This window comes from Lycorma delicatula, chromosome 1 (genome assembly GCF_047948215.1).
Source record: "Lycorma delicatula isolate Av1 chromosome 1, ASM4794821v1, whole genome shotgun sequence".
NCBI lineage: Eukaryota > Metazoa > Arthropoda > Insecta > Hemiptera > Fulgoridae > Lycorma > Lycorma delicatula.
The window spans coordinates 224052561-224071887 of record NC_134455.1 but is presented as its reverse complement, the minus strand read 5'-3'; the positions used below and the strand labels follow the sequence as shown (position 1 = coordinate 224071887).

The 19327-nt window shown below is 33.9% G+C and overlaps 1 protein-coding gene across 4 annotated transcripts in view; it reads left to right on the top strand.

Annotated features, from left to right (window-relative positions):
* Positions 1-17053, top strand: part of pps (protein partner of snf) — a 208876-nt gene extending 191823 nt beyond the window's left edge. For all 4 annotated transcript variants that reach the window (XM_075373576.1, XM_075373568.1, XM_075373551.1 and 1 more), the window contains 2 exons: positions 3630-3859; positions 14865-17053. In XM_075373576.1, the coding sequence (XP_075229691.1) occupies positions 3630-3859; positions 14865-16424 (1790 nt within the window). In that variant the 3' untranslated portion in view covers positions 16425-17053. The remainder of the gene's footprint in view (positions 1-3629; positions 3860-14864) is intronic.
* The last annotated feature ends 2274 nt before the right edge of the window (positions 17054-19327 follow it).

Genomic DNA, 19327 nt, shown 5'->3' with positions numbered 1-19327 from the left:
CAGTGCCAAGTCATCAGGATACAATTTGGCAATATCGGGATTCAATTTCCATTATCGGGAGACAATTTGTTTTTATTTTTCAGCCTATTTTTACTTCTGCGGCCATTTTTTGAGCCAGTTTCTCATTGCCATTTTTAGAGCACTATTGAATAATAGCAGTGAAGAGCCCACCACCTTCGCGCAAACCTGTTTTGATCTAAATTGGTTTCGACAGCTCACCTCTGAATTTTACTTTCGACTTACTAATGAGAGTCAGTTTTATCATGTTTATTTATTTGGTACATAGTCCAAAGTGTCTTAACATTTTTAGTAGGGATTCTCTGTGGATACAGTCATAAGCTTTCTTGAAATCTACAAATGTTATCACCTTGTCTCTGTTTCTTTTCCTGTTGTAATCCATTATTAGTTTGAGACTCATGATCTGGTCCGGACAGATCCTCCAGGGTCTGAAACCTCCATGGTATTCTCTTAGTTTTTTCTCCAGTTGTGAACCGATCCAATTGAGGATGATTCTTGAAAGAATATTGTATGTTGTGTCTAGGAGTGAGATTCCCCTGTAATTGTTAGGGTCTATGTTGTTCCCTTTTTTGTGTAGTGAATGGATGAGGGCTGTCGTCCAGTGTTCTGGTAGTTCTTTGATCCAGATATTGACAAGCTGTTGTTGAAGGGCAGCCTTTGCTGATCTTCCTGCATGTTTCCATATCTCTACAAAAGTCTGATCTTCTTCTGTTGCTTTGTAATTCTTCATGTCACCCAGTGCTTGGTAGACTTCTTTTATTGTGGATGGGTTGATGTTTTTTGATGATGGTGTTGAAGTTTAGGAGTTCCATCATTTCTTCACAATATAGGACTTTCTTGAAATATTTAGCTAGAATTTCCACATTTGCCTTTATTGTTATGGGCTAGTTTACCATTTTCATTAGTAGGGTTGGGGATTCATATTTTTTGAGCTGATTTTTTAAGTTTTAATAGTAGTTTCTCGACTCTGTTTTATTGAGTTTTTCTTCTGTTGACTTCAGAATGACTTCATGGTGTTACCTTTTTATTCTCCTAATAGTTTGGGTTGTTTCTTTTCTTTGTTTTACTAGATTTTAGAAGGATTTTTGGAATTGGTAAAATAGTCATGCTTGATGTCTTTTCTCCACTGTTTCATCACATTCCCTGTTCATAGTGGTCTGAGCCTGTGTCTACTCTTCAGAGAACTTTTACGTTGTAGATCTCCTTGTGGTGTTGTTTGCCCATGAAGACATGGTCTAGTTGCCATTCTCCTTTAGTGTAGTCGGGGTGTTAACAAGTTTTGAGGTTTCCACTCAAATATGTAGATTTTGAGGTTAGGCTGTTGTGTCTGCAGAGATCGACAAGTCTGTCCATTTTTGTTTGTTGTTTTTTGGGCATGCCACTTCCAATGATGTCGCGGTATGTTCTTTCTCTGCCTAGTTGAGAATTGAAGTCTCTGATTAATTGCTTAACATAGTTTTGGGGGATGATATTTATAGTCAGGTTGAGTACATCCCAGATCCCCATTATGGTCTTTTAGAGAGTTATTTTTATTATTAGCGGGTGCGTGGGCATTTATTATAGTGCAGATTTTATTAAGTCCTTTTAGAGTGAGTGTTGAGATTTTTGGGGATTGAATTTTTGTTTGAAGTTTATTATTTTGAGGCTGACTGTTCCAAACTGTGGGACATTTTTCATTACTCTCTTTCCAGATATATCTTTGTAGAGCCTTTATTGAGATTCCAATGGTATCCTGGTCAGTGTTTCTTATTTCCTGCAAACTCATGATGTGAATTTTTTGTTGGTCTATTAGGTTAGTTAATATTTTTAGTTTACCAGTCGGCATGAGCGAGTTTACATTGTGTGTGAAAATGTGATTTGCTTTGGTTTGATTTTGGATTTTGTATTTTTCTTGTTTGTGTGTGTAGTGTTGGGGGTCAGTGCTTCCGATCCTATGTTATCTTTTAAGTTGCAGTCCACCGTATCCGAATGCTGCCTTCTCTGAACTCTGGTATTGCTTGGTTCAGCTGGTGGAGTATTCCTTAAAAGACCTTTCATGATTTGACTATCAAGGGGTTACCTGTGGTGGGATTAGGTCCCGAGTTCAACTCTAGATGTGATCTGGTGAGGTATAATTTGATGATAAATGAAGCTGTGAAGTTTGTTTAGAATCAGTTCGCTGGAAAAACTTCTAGTTCCAGATGTATGCAAATGATCCTCATGGAGGCTCAATCCAACTTTTGTTAAAGTTGTTATTTTGTAGAAAAGATGCAAAATCTGATCCTAAACATTATGACTAAATATTGTTTATATGTAACATTTATTTAATTTTATTTCTGGATATTATATACTATTCATTTAGTAATTTAATTTAATTTAGTATCAAAAAATGTTTTTGTTTCACAAGATAAAATTTGAAAATGGATTGTTTATGTTTGTACATACAACTAATGATAGTAACCTAATGTGATTAACTTTATAAATTGAACCAGTCATTTTATCAAGAGTAATTATATTTACATAATGATGGTAATGTACTATCTGACATATCACATTGATCTATTACATGTGATCATATCACATTGATCTATCAGAGGTGATCAGTAAATGGCAAAACCATTCTCAGTAATAATAATCATTTCTTGCTATATCTTACTAAGAAGAGTATTGAATGGTTTCCCATTGCCTCTATTAAGTTAAATGTTTAATTGTATAACAGTGTGCTAAACTTGAAGAAAAGCTAGTGTATTTATTTATCTCAACAAGTGACAACTTCACTCTCTTTACCATACAGATAGATCATTTTTCATGTAAAGAACAAATGTAAGCTCTTGACCTAACACAAAAGCTCACCTGACTGAAAAATCTTGTTCAGTTTCATCAGCATACAAAACAACACGCAGGTTTACATGACAAAGTAGATTCAAAAACTTTTGTTGGTATATCAAATGATTGGTGATTTATTATGTTTAAGAAATTAGATAGAAGTTACTATAATAGATAGAACTATCTGTTAATATAATAGGTAGAAGAATAGGCAGAAGTTACTATTGGAGAAATACACACCATTGAACACCTCACGTAATTTAAGTCAAAAATACAGAAAGAATATGTTGTGCATGAGCACACCCATAGTGGCTGAAGACTTCTGTCATGCTCTGTATAATGAATATGCTTGGTAAAATTCATAAAGCCCATTTCCATGATAGAATGTCATGGTTACATCAACATTCGGCATATTTTGGCTATTAGCTGATCTCACCATTGTCAGGCAGAAGACTTTCCGCTCTACTAGAATGCGCTTACTACAGGGCTACATACAAAATTATTAGTAACAAATTGAAGATAGTTGTTATAGAGGAGATCAAAGATTCTTAGAACTGTTTGACTCAGAAATGTAGACTACGAAACCCTACTCCAACTGAAATTTTACCAAATATTTTACTTTTTACTTAATTTTTTTTAATAACTCATTTCAGGACTCCTTTTGTTGGTTTCATGCATCTATCGATTTATAACAGCTTAATTTACACTGTGTAATGTGTTCTGTCTAACTTCTTAATTATGCCCAATTTAATATTCTATTATTTGTGATAACAGATTATATTTATCTGGGTATTAATACTTTACAGATTTTGAAGATGGTGATGAGCCCTATAGTCCTGGTGGTGTAGATGATAAAGATATTCCTTATAGTCCAGGAGGTGATAATGATGTGGAAATTCCAGGTAGTCCACCTTCTGTTGATTTGCAGCGTAAAATGGAAGAGTTAAATCGTAGAATAGAAGAACAAAAACAACAAATTCAAACTATTAGTAGTGCTATTGAAGGAACTCCAGATATTGGAATTTCATCTGAGATGGTAACTGAATTTATACTGTCTAAAAAATTTTCTTTTGAAAGATGTTTTGTGATTGCTTTTTTTAAAGATTGTACAGTTTTGATTTAATAACACTGAATAAGTTGTAATAATCATTATCAAATGGATAACAGTACATTGTTTTATTTATAAATCTTGCTTTATTGTGAATATACTTTAATCACACATGATGTTCATCACTGAAGGTTACACAAAATGATTACTTTTTGTAATCATACTTTGACTGTTCTTTGAAATATAACAGAATTGTTTTTATTTAGTTAAATACATTTTCAATTATATTTGGTAATCTTCCTCTATTATTAGTGTAACAATTACAACTGATCTTTGTACTCTGATTCCAGCAGAAATGATTGGTTTGGTATTTTTAAATTGGAAAAGACATAATTAGGACTTAGCCAAATCATATTATAAACACTTTCATATATTTTTATAGACAAATCCACCATTAAGTTCTTCCTTCAAGCTTGTTCAAAAACTAATCTAATATGTTCCTGCCATTAATTTTAAAAATAATTACAAACATGTAAACATAAATTCAATTGATTCATTAAAAAAATTCAGTACAAGCCTCAAAACTGCATAAAAGATCTACAAGATGACATATCTCATTATTCAGCAATTACGTCTTTTAATATAACAAACTTCTAAATAAATAACCACCTTCTTGAATGTACTCAAACATAATAAAGTATTGGAGAGCAAATTTCAGAAATAATAACTATTAAATATTATAACAAAATACATATATATATATATACAAGCTTTGTCCCAAAAGTAAGTGTACTGATTTTTTTGCAGACGAACAGGTAAAACGTCCAGGTTTAACGTCCAGGTAAAACAAAATCAAATTTTGTGTGAAACTCAACAAGTTGAGACTTGTGTGAAACTCAACAAGAGTTTCACACTCTGTTGAGTTTCACACTCAACAAATCTTTAACTCAAAGCTTTAACCAAAGCTTATGGAGATGCCACTCTATTAAACTATGGTATTTAAGTGGCACAAAGTTTTCAAAGAGGGCCGAGAAAATGTTGAAGATGACCCTCGTTCTGAAAGATGAACTTCATCAATAAACGATGAAAATGTGGAAGTGAGAGCTGTACATTGTGCGCAAAGAACTTGTACCTCCAGGACAGACAGTTAATAGCGCCTTTTACAAAGTTGTCTTGGAAAGACTTCAAAAACAAATCCAGCAAGTCCAAAGAAACATTGCACATGATTGGATGCTGCACCTTAATAACATGCCAGCTGATACTTCAATTTCAATTTGAGAATTTTTGGCGAAGAAAAACATTCCCCTACTTCCATAGCTTCCCTACAGCTGAGATCTAGCTCCATGTGATTTATACTTCTTCCCTAAGTTGAAATTGAAATTGAAGTTGAAGGGTCGATGATGGAAAACATAAAAACCTTAGGATGATGTTTTTACATCGTTCTAAGTTGGAATGATGGAAAACAAAAACCTGTAATCGATGCACTACACACTTAAGGAAAATGAATTGCTATGAACTGTGAAAGAAATGTTGGAACCACTGTGTAATTTCCCAAGGGTCATACTTCGAAGGAGATAATTTGTAATTTCAGGTAAGTTCAATGAATAATTAAATAAAAAATCAGTACACTTACTTTTAGGACATACCTCATATATGGTGTTTGGGCTAAAGTTTTTCAAAAGTAACTTACATTAACAATAATTAAGTAGCTTACATTAACAGAACCAGTTAATATAATTTAATAAGTTATTTAAAAATGTATAGCAACTCACCAATTTTTAACAGGTTGACTCCCATGAGACATGAAATGATGTCTCAGCCATTTATCCATTTCCAGCCAGTTATAAATATTTTGATGTTACAATAATTATTAACATAATTTGATGTCTCAGTTTCACAATCTAATACTGCTAATTTTTGTGTCCAATTACATATTATTTTAAAGATGAATTTCTGTATACTATTGTGTTATGTGTAGCACAGATGTTTTTCTTTAAATTTAAAATTAAAGAATTTTTTTTGAAATTCAACAAATAAAAGCAAAATAAACATAATTAAAAAGTGCTGTAATAAAATTTGAATTAATTTCAGTTGTTTATTGACAAAGTTAAATTATATTTTAATACCAAGTACTCTTAAAAATATTAAATTTAAATTTTACTTTAAAAATCTCAATTTGAAGTATAAGTATTAGTAAGATGTGATTTTATTATAAGATTGACCTGTAATAATTTATGTTAAAAAAAGTATAACAATTAATAAAAATACTATTACAAATAGAATTTTTATACAATTTTGGAGTTCTAGAATTAAAAATAAATACTATTAGTTATTAGTAAGTGAAAGATATTATAATTTGATTAAAATATGTTAAAAATTCTGAGACTTCATTGGTGTCCCGTTATCCACAGGTCCTATGAATCACAAATTGATGTCTCAATTTTATTTTTGAATATTTCAAAAAGTAAAGTTGCAAAGTGAAATTTGTATAAAAAATTATTAATAAGGTAACAAAAACTTCATTGAAATTGAAAAAAAATGGCAGTACTGATGGATATTTTTAGCAAAATAAGTATAGCAGTCTTGGAAATGTTGCATTTTTCAGTGTGGCAATCAGCCTGTTACTGTAGTATACTCAAGTTCATTATGTGCACCATTTGTAGCCCCGCATTTGTCTAGACCAGCATTCTAGACCCCTCCTCCCATGGGGGTTGTGACCCTCAACCTGAGGGTAACAACCCCCACAGGTCATATGAAAGCAGGATCGCAAAATCAGCCTACTACTTTATACGTTAATAATATATAAATATTAAATTAATGAGATAGTTGCGTTTGTTTTTCATTTAAAAGTTTCTTCATACATGGATTTATTAGAAACGCACAAAAGCATATTGTTTTTCAAGTGATAAATGACGATCCCTGTGCAACTATAGATGATATACCCTTTTCATAGAGGTAAGATGTGGTAAAAGAGATTATAACTTTCAATGCTTTTGTTACTAAATTTCCATATTCACTTTGATGATTAAGCCAAAATGTTCTAAATCTTCAGATGTGAATTGTTATTGTAACGTTTTGTCGGCAGACATTTTGATGAGCTGGTCATGAATTTAAACTGGTAACTTAGCAGTTGATTTAGCAATGCAAAAACATTGAGAATGGCATTTTGTTTATCTTGGAAAAGTATTATTAATTCATCTCACAATTCCAATAACCAGGTTAACACTTTCCCCTGTGACAACCATCTCACTTCTGTATGTAAAAGAAGAGATGTTTTCTTTTCACCCATTTCATCACATAGTTTAGCAAGCATGTAGTGGTTGAGTTTTAATAAAATTAACCACTTTTACAGCTTTACAAAAAATTTGACATATTTCAGCATACTTTTTGTGGCAACAGCATGTCTGTCAATCCATTTCAGTGCATCCATTTGGCCTTTGGTATAAGATGATCTTATAATTTTTTCAGAAATCCACTGTTCTTTCCTGTTATTGCCGTTGCTTCATCCCTAAATACTGTAATACATTTTGTCAAATCTATGTTATAGTTTTTAGTAGCTTCATAAAAAAGATCAAAAAGAGGTATTGTCCTGTTGCATGACTTGATTTGCAAAACAACATTTTTTTTTTATTGATCTGTCCCTATTGCATTCATATCCCACAAAACATAAGAAAAAATGCTTGCCACATCTCTTTATTTCAAATTGAATACTAAAAAATTCACTTGAACTCACTTTCTGAATTATCAGATCAGTAGACAAGTCATCACTTCGCCTTGATCTTGTCATTGTCTTGATAGCAGAATTTTTTTAGATTTTTTTGCTTCTTCCACACCTATTAAAACACTGACCATATCAGTTGTAGTATGCAATATAAGATTTTCTACGGTTATATGAGGTTTGGACATCTTAGCTACTATTAATGGTATGAGATTAGATACCTTAAGTGTACTTTTATCAGTATGGCTTGAGTATAAATAGAAGCTTGTTGATTTCTCAAAGTATGTAATTTTCTTTCAAAAAATTCCAAAGGTTTGCTTTTAAGATCTGGATGTTTAATTTCATAAGTGTCAAATTAATTCTGATGGCTTCATGCTTTCATCAGAGAGAACTTGAAAGTAAACAATGCACTGTGGCATACCGTCCATTGAGGTAAAACATAAATTAAATAACTGTCATTGTATAAATCTTATCTTTTTACCAATTGATGCATTGGATGTCGAAAGGTCACTTAGTTTTTTCACAAATTTATCCATTTTGCATAAGAATCTAATTGAGAAAAAAAAAACAGCAGTTACATTGTTTGACCATACATTAAAAAACCAAAACCTCAAGTCTTATTATATTCAATGAAACTACGCTTTTAAAAACTTAAATAAAGGCACCAGATGCATGCTTTGCATTCAAAATTAAGTTAACATTCTGCAGCCCCTTACACTTCTTTTATACTGCTAAAAGAACAACGTATTCAAACATATCATATGCATGTTCGAACATGATGCTCTCACAGCAAATATTATGCAAGTAGATCAAATTACTAGGACCACATACATATCAAGTTAAAATCTGTATATGCTCATGTTTATACACTTCATACATGCATTTTCATACTTTTGCTATCAACATAGCTAAATAGTTTTAACTAGATTTCATTGGGTTGGGATTGGAGGGTTGCAAAATACTCATTATATATTTTCTTTACATTTTGGGGGTCATGAAGCTAAAAAGTATGAGAGAATCACTGGTCCAGACAATAATCTAACTCTTGCAAGGTGTTTAGGAGCATATGTGACATTAATAGATCAACAGCTTCAACAATTCTTTTTTAAATCATCCAAACCTCGAACTATCCTTTGGTACAAGCATCTTTTAGTAAATCCCCAAGCAAAATGTACAAAGGAATGATACCTGGAGATGTAGATAGCCATGCAGTTGGATTTCCTTGTCCAATCCAACATCCAGAAAAGTGTTGCTAGGGAACATAACATTTCATTGAAAGTGTGATGGTGCACCATCTTATTAGAAACTGAAGCGTGCAGGAATCTGAGGAACATCTGACCCCAAAGAGGAAGACACCCACCATGTGACACTTCCGGTTGCCATGCCACCCCCTCCATCATCTAGCCTTGATGGGCTTTACCCGAGGTGGTAGATGTATTGCAGTCTCACCTCGTTCAGGATGCTACCGATGCAAATGCCTCAAACGACATTCCCATCTGTGTACTTCTAACAAAGGTGGACATGTAGAAACAAAACACATCTCAGTTAGTATTAAGGAAGTCTGAATTTGCAATCATTGAGTGAAGGAACTGAAATCACCAACACCTATCTGATGAGGTAAAAGTGAGTCCAACACACAACTTGAACTAAAATTAAAAATAAATCATAACTATACTAGTAAAGAATTAACAAAAACAAAGAAAGAAGATCAATAAAAACAAAACAGACATCTCGGTTACATTTATCATCATATTTCATGCACTCATGTATCACATGAAATGCGTCATTTAACACTCTGCAGTGTGGACATAAACCCGTATCAACCAGGCCGAATCTCACCAGCTTGCCCCAAAAAGGCCGTGTACCAAAAAAAAACTGTGTGACACACTTGTTTGGGGAAATCCAGGAGGTGCGCTTCAAGCATCTAATGTCTGGAAAGAGATCATGCGTATACCGCACTCGTCATCTATCTCATCCCATCTAGCTTGCCATAGATCAAATCCATGCTGCTTGATTTCCCAGATCTTTTAGAAAGTCAACTCGCCCAACTTCCTAGCAGCATAACATTCCGCCCTTTCTACTGCAAGAATATCGATTGATTTTACTCCTGCAATCACCATGATCACCTCTCATGAAATAGTTCAGTAACCACCTGTTACTGTCAGCAACATAAGTTGTTGGGCCCTCAGTAAAATATTCCGGCAACTTTGAAATTTTAGCCTCCTCACCCAAACAGGCACCACATGTAGCATAACACCCTTGCACATGTCTTAGTACAGGATGCTCATGATCTTAAAATTAAGACCCCAATCAGGATTGACCACATGTCGATTTAGAAGGAGGCACTACAGGCCTTCTCTCTGACGTATTGAAAGTGCTTCTTGAATTGCAGCTTCTCATCCAGAAACACCTCAAGGTACTTCTGAGCTGAACATATTTAATACACTAGCCTGCTATCAAAACGCAGGCTTGCTGCCACTCACAGCCAAATGGCGCTTGAGGAGCATCGTAGTGGGCTTATCCAAGCCAAACATCATCTTGTATTGATGACCCTACAGCTCCAATATCCTGCATGCACAAGTGGCCCTGAGCTCAACCTCCCTCCATGAGCATCCTTTGACCAGCAGGAATCATCAGCATAAGCCATCATGCAATACCCTCTGGGCAATCTCAGCTGTAGAAGAGAATCAAATTCGACCACCCACAATAGAGGACCCAACACACTGCCTTGGGGACAACCCTTAGACAGTGTCTTACCAATCTCATGGTTACCCTTATGGAGCAACGCAACGCGATGACTGAAATATCTTTTCATTACTTCAATTCAAGTAGTTTTTGTAATTGGTAAATAGCTGAAGGCCACCACAGGTTATTAAAAACACTGGAAATGTCCAGGAAAATTCCCAAAACATATTCCACCACGGTTGTCAATACCACACTCATCACACGGAGTATGGCATCCTTGGTACCTTTTCTGGGATGAAACCCATACTGATTCTCCATCAATAACCCAGTTGCTATCAGCCTCTCATTTGTATGAGGATGCATGACCTTCTCAAAGACCTTACCAATAACTGGCAGCAGTGTCAGGGGCTTGTAAGATGAACTAATAGTGGGATCCTAGTTTCCTACTTTAAACAACAATTTAACAGTCCCTTTCTTCCAACATACCGAGAAGCACCCACCAAACAATTTATTAAACACCTGTCTGATAGTTCTCACACTTACCCCTACTGAGTAAACAAAGAGCTCTGCCATTATCCCATCAAACCCTGAGGCCTTACCCCTGCCTAAACTACAAATAGCCGGATGCACCTCGACCTCAGCAATCTCCAAAGATAATGTACCCCATGAAATAGAATGACCTCATGCCTCACCTGCAGATGGTATGCAGTCTCCCTGCTTCGTTGTTGACAGGTAGCAAATCATTTAATAGTCTGTAAAATTTCAGATACATCTGATATTATGCCATGTCTAATCGAAAGAGCAAACAGAAGAACGTCCTTTCCACATTTGTGTCTCAAAACCCTATACACAGTAGCCCAGAGATCCTTGTTTCCCTGTTAACAAACAAAGGAATGCCAGGAATCCCTCTTCACCATGCAGACCTTATGAAAATAATAATGAGTCTTCGATCTCTATACTCTGCAACTAGGACTGCCCGCCTTTCCAGATATCCTCACACTGAGACACTACATAAATGACTGACAGCCTGTTTCAGGCCTTTTAATTTTCTATTCCACCATGGGGTAATTCTCTCTTGACCTGAACTTCAAGGAATTGAATATTCAGCAGCATCAATGAAAGCTGCTGACAACCTAACTTCCAGATCCTCGAAAGCTAATGTCTCCAGACTTTAATCAATAACACAAAGTCTGTCCAACAAGAAATCAACACACCTCCTCCAGTCTGCATGCCTGTGCAGAAAAAACCCTGCTGAACTGGAACATTAACGTTAGTAACAATCACTCAAGCCATCAATTATCTCATAAACAATCCATCTATGATCACTTGAGCAAACATCAACCACCTTCCAGTTGTTAACATTGGCAGATATACCTACCAATGGTGACATAGATGTTTGTTTCACCAAACAACCAACGCCCATCTACCATACCAGCATAGGTGAAAAACTCTCCTGGCATATTAAATACCTGTAAATCATACTGGGCTAAAAGCCCTCGACCAATTCACTGCCTTTATTGGTGAATCCACTATGCCACAACAGTGACTTAGCAGTAACATCTGCCCCGATAAGGATTATGGCCAGAGAATCTGAGAATTTTATCCCAGACCTCAAGATGACAATCAGCAGGATCGGATCCCTGTACCAAAAATACGAACTTGTAACATATAGATACAAGTTCTGAACATCTACATGAACAGCAGCAGCATGATGATTATCTGAGAGCTATCGCAAGAACGGTTCTCACAAGAAGACAGTCTAACTCCTTTCTGCACACAGCAGTGGAAATACTGGCAAAATCGCAGTAGAATCATTTCCAATAATTAGAAAAACCTGGCAGAGGTTTTTCTAAAACAATATCCAAACCCTACAAAGAGCAATCTCACCTAGCTCTGTCTGTATAACGTAAGCATCCTGTATATTTAACTGATTAAATTTAACCGTGTAATGCCAAAGAATTCATATACATATCAACAGCCCTCCAATAAAAACTACAATCCTTATTACTTACAGAGCAATCCTTATTGCTTAGAGTCCTTATTTGCGCACTTACAGTTCATCCAGGTAGGACCCTCTGACTTTTTGGGACACCATCATTCTTGTGTCCCTCCCCTCCTCAATGCGCACACATTGCCACCAGTTTCTTACAGAACTTCAACCTGTGTCCATAATGGCAGCATTTAAAGCAACACATCGCTGGACATCTAAATTACCCTTAACCATGTAAGAAGAGAAGTCTACAAACAGCCTACCTTAAGCAGCAAAGCGTTTCCAGAGTTCAGGGCTTACCTCAAACATGCCATGGTAGCACTCGGCCTCACACCTACCCATTTTAAAGAGTAATCAACAGTTGGACATTTCTGTCGTCTAAGTATTTTGTTCACATATCAGAGTCATCATTTCATCCTCAGATGAGTCGCCTGTCTGTCATAAATGATGATCCTAGGGCACCTCAACAACAGGAATTGAAACTTTTTCCTTTAATATGACTTCTTTCACTTCAGCAGGCCTTGCAGCTAAGGCCTCATATCCCTCAACTAGAGCCACAGAAAAGGATTTAAAATACTAAACTCAGGGGAAACCAGTTTTAATGAATCTAATGTTCCACTTTTAGAATTGTCAAAAATTGCATGAGCGTATCATACCATTCATTAAATTCACACAGAAGTGGAGCAGAACTCCCTTGACACCCAAAAATCTTATGAAATTTACCAATAAATTCAACTGCTCGAGTTGAAACACCAGACACTCCAACCCTCAGTTCCTCTCCTGAGAATAAATCATCAATTCTCACCCCAGTTAATAATTCGCCAACAGGAATTGCGCTGTTTGCACCACCTGGTCCAACCCTGCTTCTCTTTATTGACATAACTCACTAATTATGTTAAAAAGAAATTGTAAATGATAAATAACAAACTAAATAATGTAGTAGTTGTTTACAACAAATAAACGAATACCCAATCAGAGCAAACATAAACAGTAAAACGAGCCAGTCAGAACAAGGCAATAGGCTGACGCAAAAGCACAGCAACCAATCACAATGCAACAAGATGGCAACCATTACTATAGTAAACAAACTGTGCTCTGAATTAACAAAACTATTAGAAATTATAATTATTTCCAATAAACCACAAATAAACAATACAATTAATCACTTAACAAAACACAACACTGATAAAAACCCACCAAAAGAGGTGGAATTCAATCAAGAATAACCACCTGATTACCTATGGCCCAGATAGCCTAGGCTACCCAAGCTAAAATAAATAAAAATAATTAATTACACCAAAATAAACCCGTAGTTATTAAAAACAACCTACAAACCTTAGGAAAACAAAACTAAGTAGTGAAATTAAATAATTCCAAACTAAAAAACTAGTATGGCTAGAGCAGTAAAAATACATCCTAATTCAACCAAGTCTTGTGTTGAACTCAATCTGAGGAACTGAAAAGTTTTCAAGATGTAGAGGTTTGTGTGTCCTATCAGAGTGGGCTTCATGCAAAACAGACCAGTGACACCATTTTTGTGCAGTCCTAACCAGATGTTGATCTTCGGTGTGTCCCTTTCATTTTCATTTGGGGGGGTTTTTAGTATCCCAGTTTCAACAGTTGTGTCTGTTAACTTTCCTGCATACATGAAAGGGGTCCATATCACGACTAATTACAATTGCATTATGCAGCTTGCCTGCCCATGTGTATTGTGCTGACCTTGAGAGTATACAAGACAAATATTTTTAGATATTTCCTGTCAATTGAGCCTATGTTTAAAAGATAACGATGACTGATTTTCCAATTATAGGCCATTACCTTTGGATACCTTTAGTCCGGACACTGTATATATAGGTGTTTCATTCTAATCGCCCCAGGCGATTTTCTTGTAAACTACACACAATACAAAAAAATTACCTAAACAAAACTTAATCAGACTGAAGGGGGACATCTTATGGTGACCTAGAACTTGACCTTCTTTCAAGTTTAACATAATTTTTTTTAATGGAATGGCCTATTTTTCTTGTCGCCAATGAAAAGAGCAGAAAATTTTATATTGGAGTATGTAAAATTTTATGTAAAAATTTTTCCATTGGAATATTATTATAACACATATGACAATGCACCCTTTTTGAAGCCCATATAGCTCATGAGATAGTGTTGTATGGAGATAATGTTATATGAGTTTTGAAGTCATAGAATATTCCTGAAATTTTTATATCCCAGGCCATTTATCTTGCAAACTATGGGAAAGAGAGTGCATCATAAAAAGGACTACTTTATACAGAGATATTTAATTTAAAACTATTTCACAAAGTGAACTGCATTATAGTATAATGTTGGCTGATACTAAATGAATGATGAGATTTCATAAATATCCAATAAAATTATTTAGAGTAGAATTATTGAATTTTACTTTATATAGTGCAAAAATAATAAAATTTGATTATCATAAAACAAAAATTATTTGTTATTATAAAAAAAAAAGACTGTTTACTTGTTGTTTATATCTTATTTTGGCAGTCAAAAAAGATGCATATAAATATTGTATTGTATTAAAATTATACAAATGGTTTATATCATAATGTTTACTTTTTCAGATGGAGTTGGCCTCTGGAGCAGATGATGAAGCATATAGTCCCTCCCGTTCATTTACACCTCCACCAGCTGAGACTGATGCAATCCCTTTTCTGGATTCTGCTAGCATTCCTACAGATATTTCATTGCCATCTAATCTGCAAGAGATCTTAGCCAGCATTAAAAAAGTGGATGAACCAGCTGCTTCAAAAAGTTTAGATTTAAAATATGATCCAATCGTTCAGGCATATAGTAAAACAGATGAACCTTATTCTCCAGAAGATAAACCATCTTCAGTGCCCATTGAAGAATATGTCCCGACTATAATTAGTCCAGAACTTCAAGAAGATTCTTCTCAAGCATCTGTTATATCTCTTAGCAAGGAAAGTAGCAAAGATTCAGTTTTGAAAATGAGTCGAGATCCTAGGCAAAGAAATGAGCCCACAAAGAAAACTGCATTAAGTCAGTTAACTGATGATGAATTAATAAAAAAAGCTGCTGAAATGGGATTTATTAATTCTGATGATAAAGATGGAGAAAGAGCTGTAGATGCTGGAAATAGCTCAGCTGATATGGATCAGCCTCCGCCTCCTGGTCTTGAAGAAGAATATGATCTTGATATGAACAGTAGACCTGGAGAAAATTCTGGTATGATTTATCCTGTTCATATGGGACAGGGACCTCCTTTTAGAGGATTTCCTGTCGTTGTACAACCTGGTGTCAGTCCTGTTCTTCCACATGGACCTATGGGTCAACCTATTGTACCAACTATAGGACCACCTCCTTTAGTTCAGCATGGTCCACCAATACCTGCGCATGGGCCACGACCCATGGGACCTATGGCTCCTCCTCCCTTTGCTCAGGGCAATTTTGTTCCTGGGTCTGGCCCTGTATACCAGCAAGGCCCACCCCCACCGCCACCACCACCACCTGCAGCACCACCCCCTCCACCACCTCCTCCACCAGCAGTCACTCCATTTCCTCCTTGCTCATCATTCAATTCATCTCAGTCTCATCGAACTCCAGAAAATTCAATTCAGGACCATAATGTTGCCGGTCCTAGCAAATCAAAGCAATCAGTTATTCATAAATCACATCACTCACAGAAAAAAGACTCTGGTAAAAGAAAACAGCATTCTTCATTTGATGATGATGATGATGATATAGATAAAGTGGAAAACATGAGAAAAAAGAGAAGAGATATCTCAGGAGGAGATAGTGGGGGAGGGACTTGGAAACGTGAACTTCCATCTATAAATAGAGATTATATGAGTAGATCTGGAGGAAGTAACTTTATGAGAGGACACAGAGGAGGTAACAATGGAGGAGGAAGGGGCTATTCTAGGAATAGAGGACATGGATTTGAGCATAGAGGAAGAGGTCATTTTTTCAGAAATTATTCACAAAGAGGCTATCGATCCAGTGCACCTCCAGGCAGTGTTCAAAGCGAATGGGATGAAGAGATAAGGCATTTTGAACAGAATAGAGAAAGAAGGCATAAAAAAATAGAGAAAGATAGGTATTGGAGTAGAGGAGGAACAAAGAGCAGAAGAAGAGATTACTCTCCTGATCATATCGATTAAGTATTCTGATGGCTATTGACTGAACATGTAGCCTGATTATGTACTAATTTTATTCTCTTGAATATTGAGGCCTACTTCCTGAAATGCAGCAGATTCAAGACGTTTTTACCAGTTGATGTTCATTTATAAAATCATATCAATTATGTATATCGTGTGAATAATAATAATTGTGTATTTATATGTGCTTATGTAGAATGGAAAATCTCATAAGTTATAATGATGTGTATTGTGTGAATACAATTTCATATACAGTTTAAAATGTGTATAGATTAATGGGATTGATCTTTAAAAAAGTACAGTGCTTACAGTTTAATTCCTTCCAGTTATTCTTTACTATTTGTTTAAAAACTAGTAAATATTTAATTTTTGCAACTTTGTTTATAGACTATATTGTGATTGTTTAATTAAATAAATGTACTATATTTATATTTGTATAAAACTAGTTGTATGGTTTAGTGGACAGCATACTTTAAAATATTACCTTTCAGTTATTAATTTTGGGCTTAAGTAAGATCTCATATGAATGTGTGAATGCTTGTTTAATTTAGAACTGTGCCATTTTCTTTACAGTTTTGATATTTGCAAACTATTTTTATGTTTTTATTATTATTATTATCATAATTTTGTTAATGAGCATAAACAATCTTAATATAAAAGTAAATTAGTGTTAAGTATTATTAATATTTTCTGTTAAGTGGCTTTAAACAGAAAATGACTGTAAATATTTTAAAACATATATATATATATTACAGATTTAGTTTAAATGTGTTATTTTAACACACTATTTGAATGACAGTGAATTATAGTTAAGCTCTTAATTAGTTTTTCTCTATAAGAATTGATTTATTTCTATTTCATAATCAATTGCTGTTATTAAGAAATAAAACGTAGTATTAATTGATAAGATCATTTAATTATTATGCTGTGTTACTTTCTTTTCTTGATGCATTTACAGTATGCAGCATTAAAATTAAAGTAATAAAATGGTTTGTTTGAGAAATGTAAGAAATAGGTATTACTCAGTAATTTCTTACATTTTCTATTTGGCTAATTTTATGTACTTGACCGATTCTATTGCTTCAGTAAAATTTGATGGTATTAAAACTTTAAGCAATATTGATGAAAAATTTGTCCTTTACAGGGATTGGCTATAACTGTAAATGAAAATTAAAAATATATATTTCTGGAATTTATACTTGTTAACTCCCTCAACTCTAAAAACATTTTTTCTCTTTCTTTCCTTTTGATTTCTTTAATAAAAATTGATCAATATTTATTAACTTAAATTCTTTCCAGGTAGCCTCATTTTTACTCCTGTTTTAACTAAGTGTGTTAAAATCAGTTCATTTACATTTTATCATGCTTGTTTTTTAATCTGATTAAAAATTATAATGAAATAGGTTATTAAATGTATTTTCATTTTAATAAACTGGTCTTTCTTTAGAAAACAGAATTTTTATGAGTGACTGACACCCCTAGTCCATAAGGTTAGAAAAACAGCATTGTAATTAGTATATTTTGAAATACTTGCTTTATGAAAACTGTTCAGTGTGGAATAAAATGATTTTTGAAACTTCTGTGGTGCAAGGAGGTTTGAAGTGTTAAATTTTTTCTGGTAGAAAGCCATTGTAACAAATATTCTCACACAGCCATCTCTGTATTCACTGTAGATTAAAAGAAACAAAGTCCTGTTGGCCAAGTTGTGATATTAAAAAACTGTTGACTTCTGTTAGTTGCATTCTTGAATTGTTTATCTCCATAGGCATCTGTGTCTGTGCGTGCTTCCTCTGGGATGAATGTAGCTTTGTTGGTTGTTCATATCCAATAATCCGACCTAGTCTACTGAGATGATCTTGATTTGAAGTAGAATAACATTCTTCTATTTAAGGATTTATTAATAGATAATGATAAGTTCCTTCTGGGTGAGATTTAAAAGACACAGACAATCATGGTAACAATATGATAATGCATTTAAATCACTTATGACCGTTGCATGTAGCACATCAAATGAAATACCTTTTTGATAGTGACTTCTTAGATAATAATGTAGTAGTCCATTACTAAAATAAAAATTTCACTAAAACAGTTCATCATGCAACATCATTATCATCTCTATAGCAGCTTTACCAAGAGTTTAATGTAAGAATTTTTCAATTCCATATATTTTCTGGTCTATTTTGAAATTGTAGTGCAACATAACATTATTGCTTAATTTCTGATACCTGCCATTGTAATTTATACTTGTTTCAAAGGGGGCTGGTTAACTAAGTAATTTCTTAAATTAATAAATGGTTTATTTTTGTTTTAACTGATTAACACTAAAATTTATTTTCAGTTTAAGTACTTAGAATTAGCATAAATTTAAAATATTTTTGTACAAAGTAATAAATAATTTTAGAATGTAAAAAAATATCTGTGATTATTAAATTAAAAAAAAAATTGTAACCATAAAATTTAAGTTTTGTAGATAGATAATTATTTTAGTTTTATTTATGCAGTTGTTCTTGTCTCTGTTATCATTTTATAATTGAAAATTATAAATTTTATCAATAATTAATATATATTGTATAAATAAATAAAGTTATGTTTATTTATAGGTTAATTTGTAGATTTAGTTAAAAGTGCTTTGTAATCATTATGACCAAGCCAGTCAATCCATAATCACGTAATCTTAAATGATTTTTTAACAATTTTATTTTTGTTAAATAGACTATTACTGTTTGGATGCTGTTTTATTATTTTCATACTAAAAAGAAATTTTTCCATCTCTAAAATTATGATATAGTTGTTACTACATCAGTTAACTGCATTAGCTTGCATTTATTATGTCATTAAAAATGCAATGTTCACCTGTAATCACAGCCTTCAAATTTAATACAGAGAATTTACTGCTGCTTCATTCA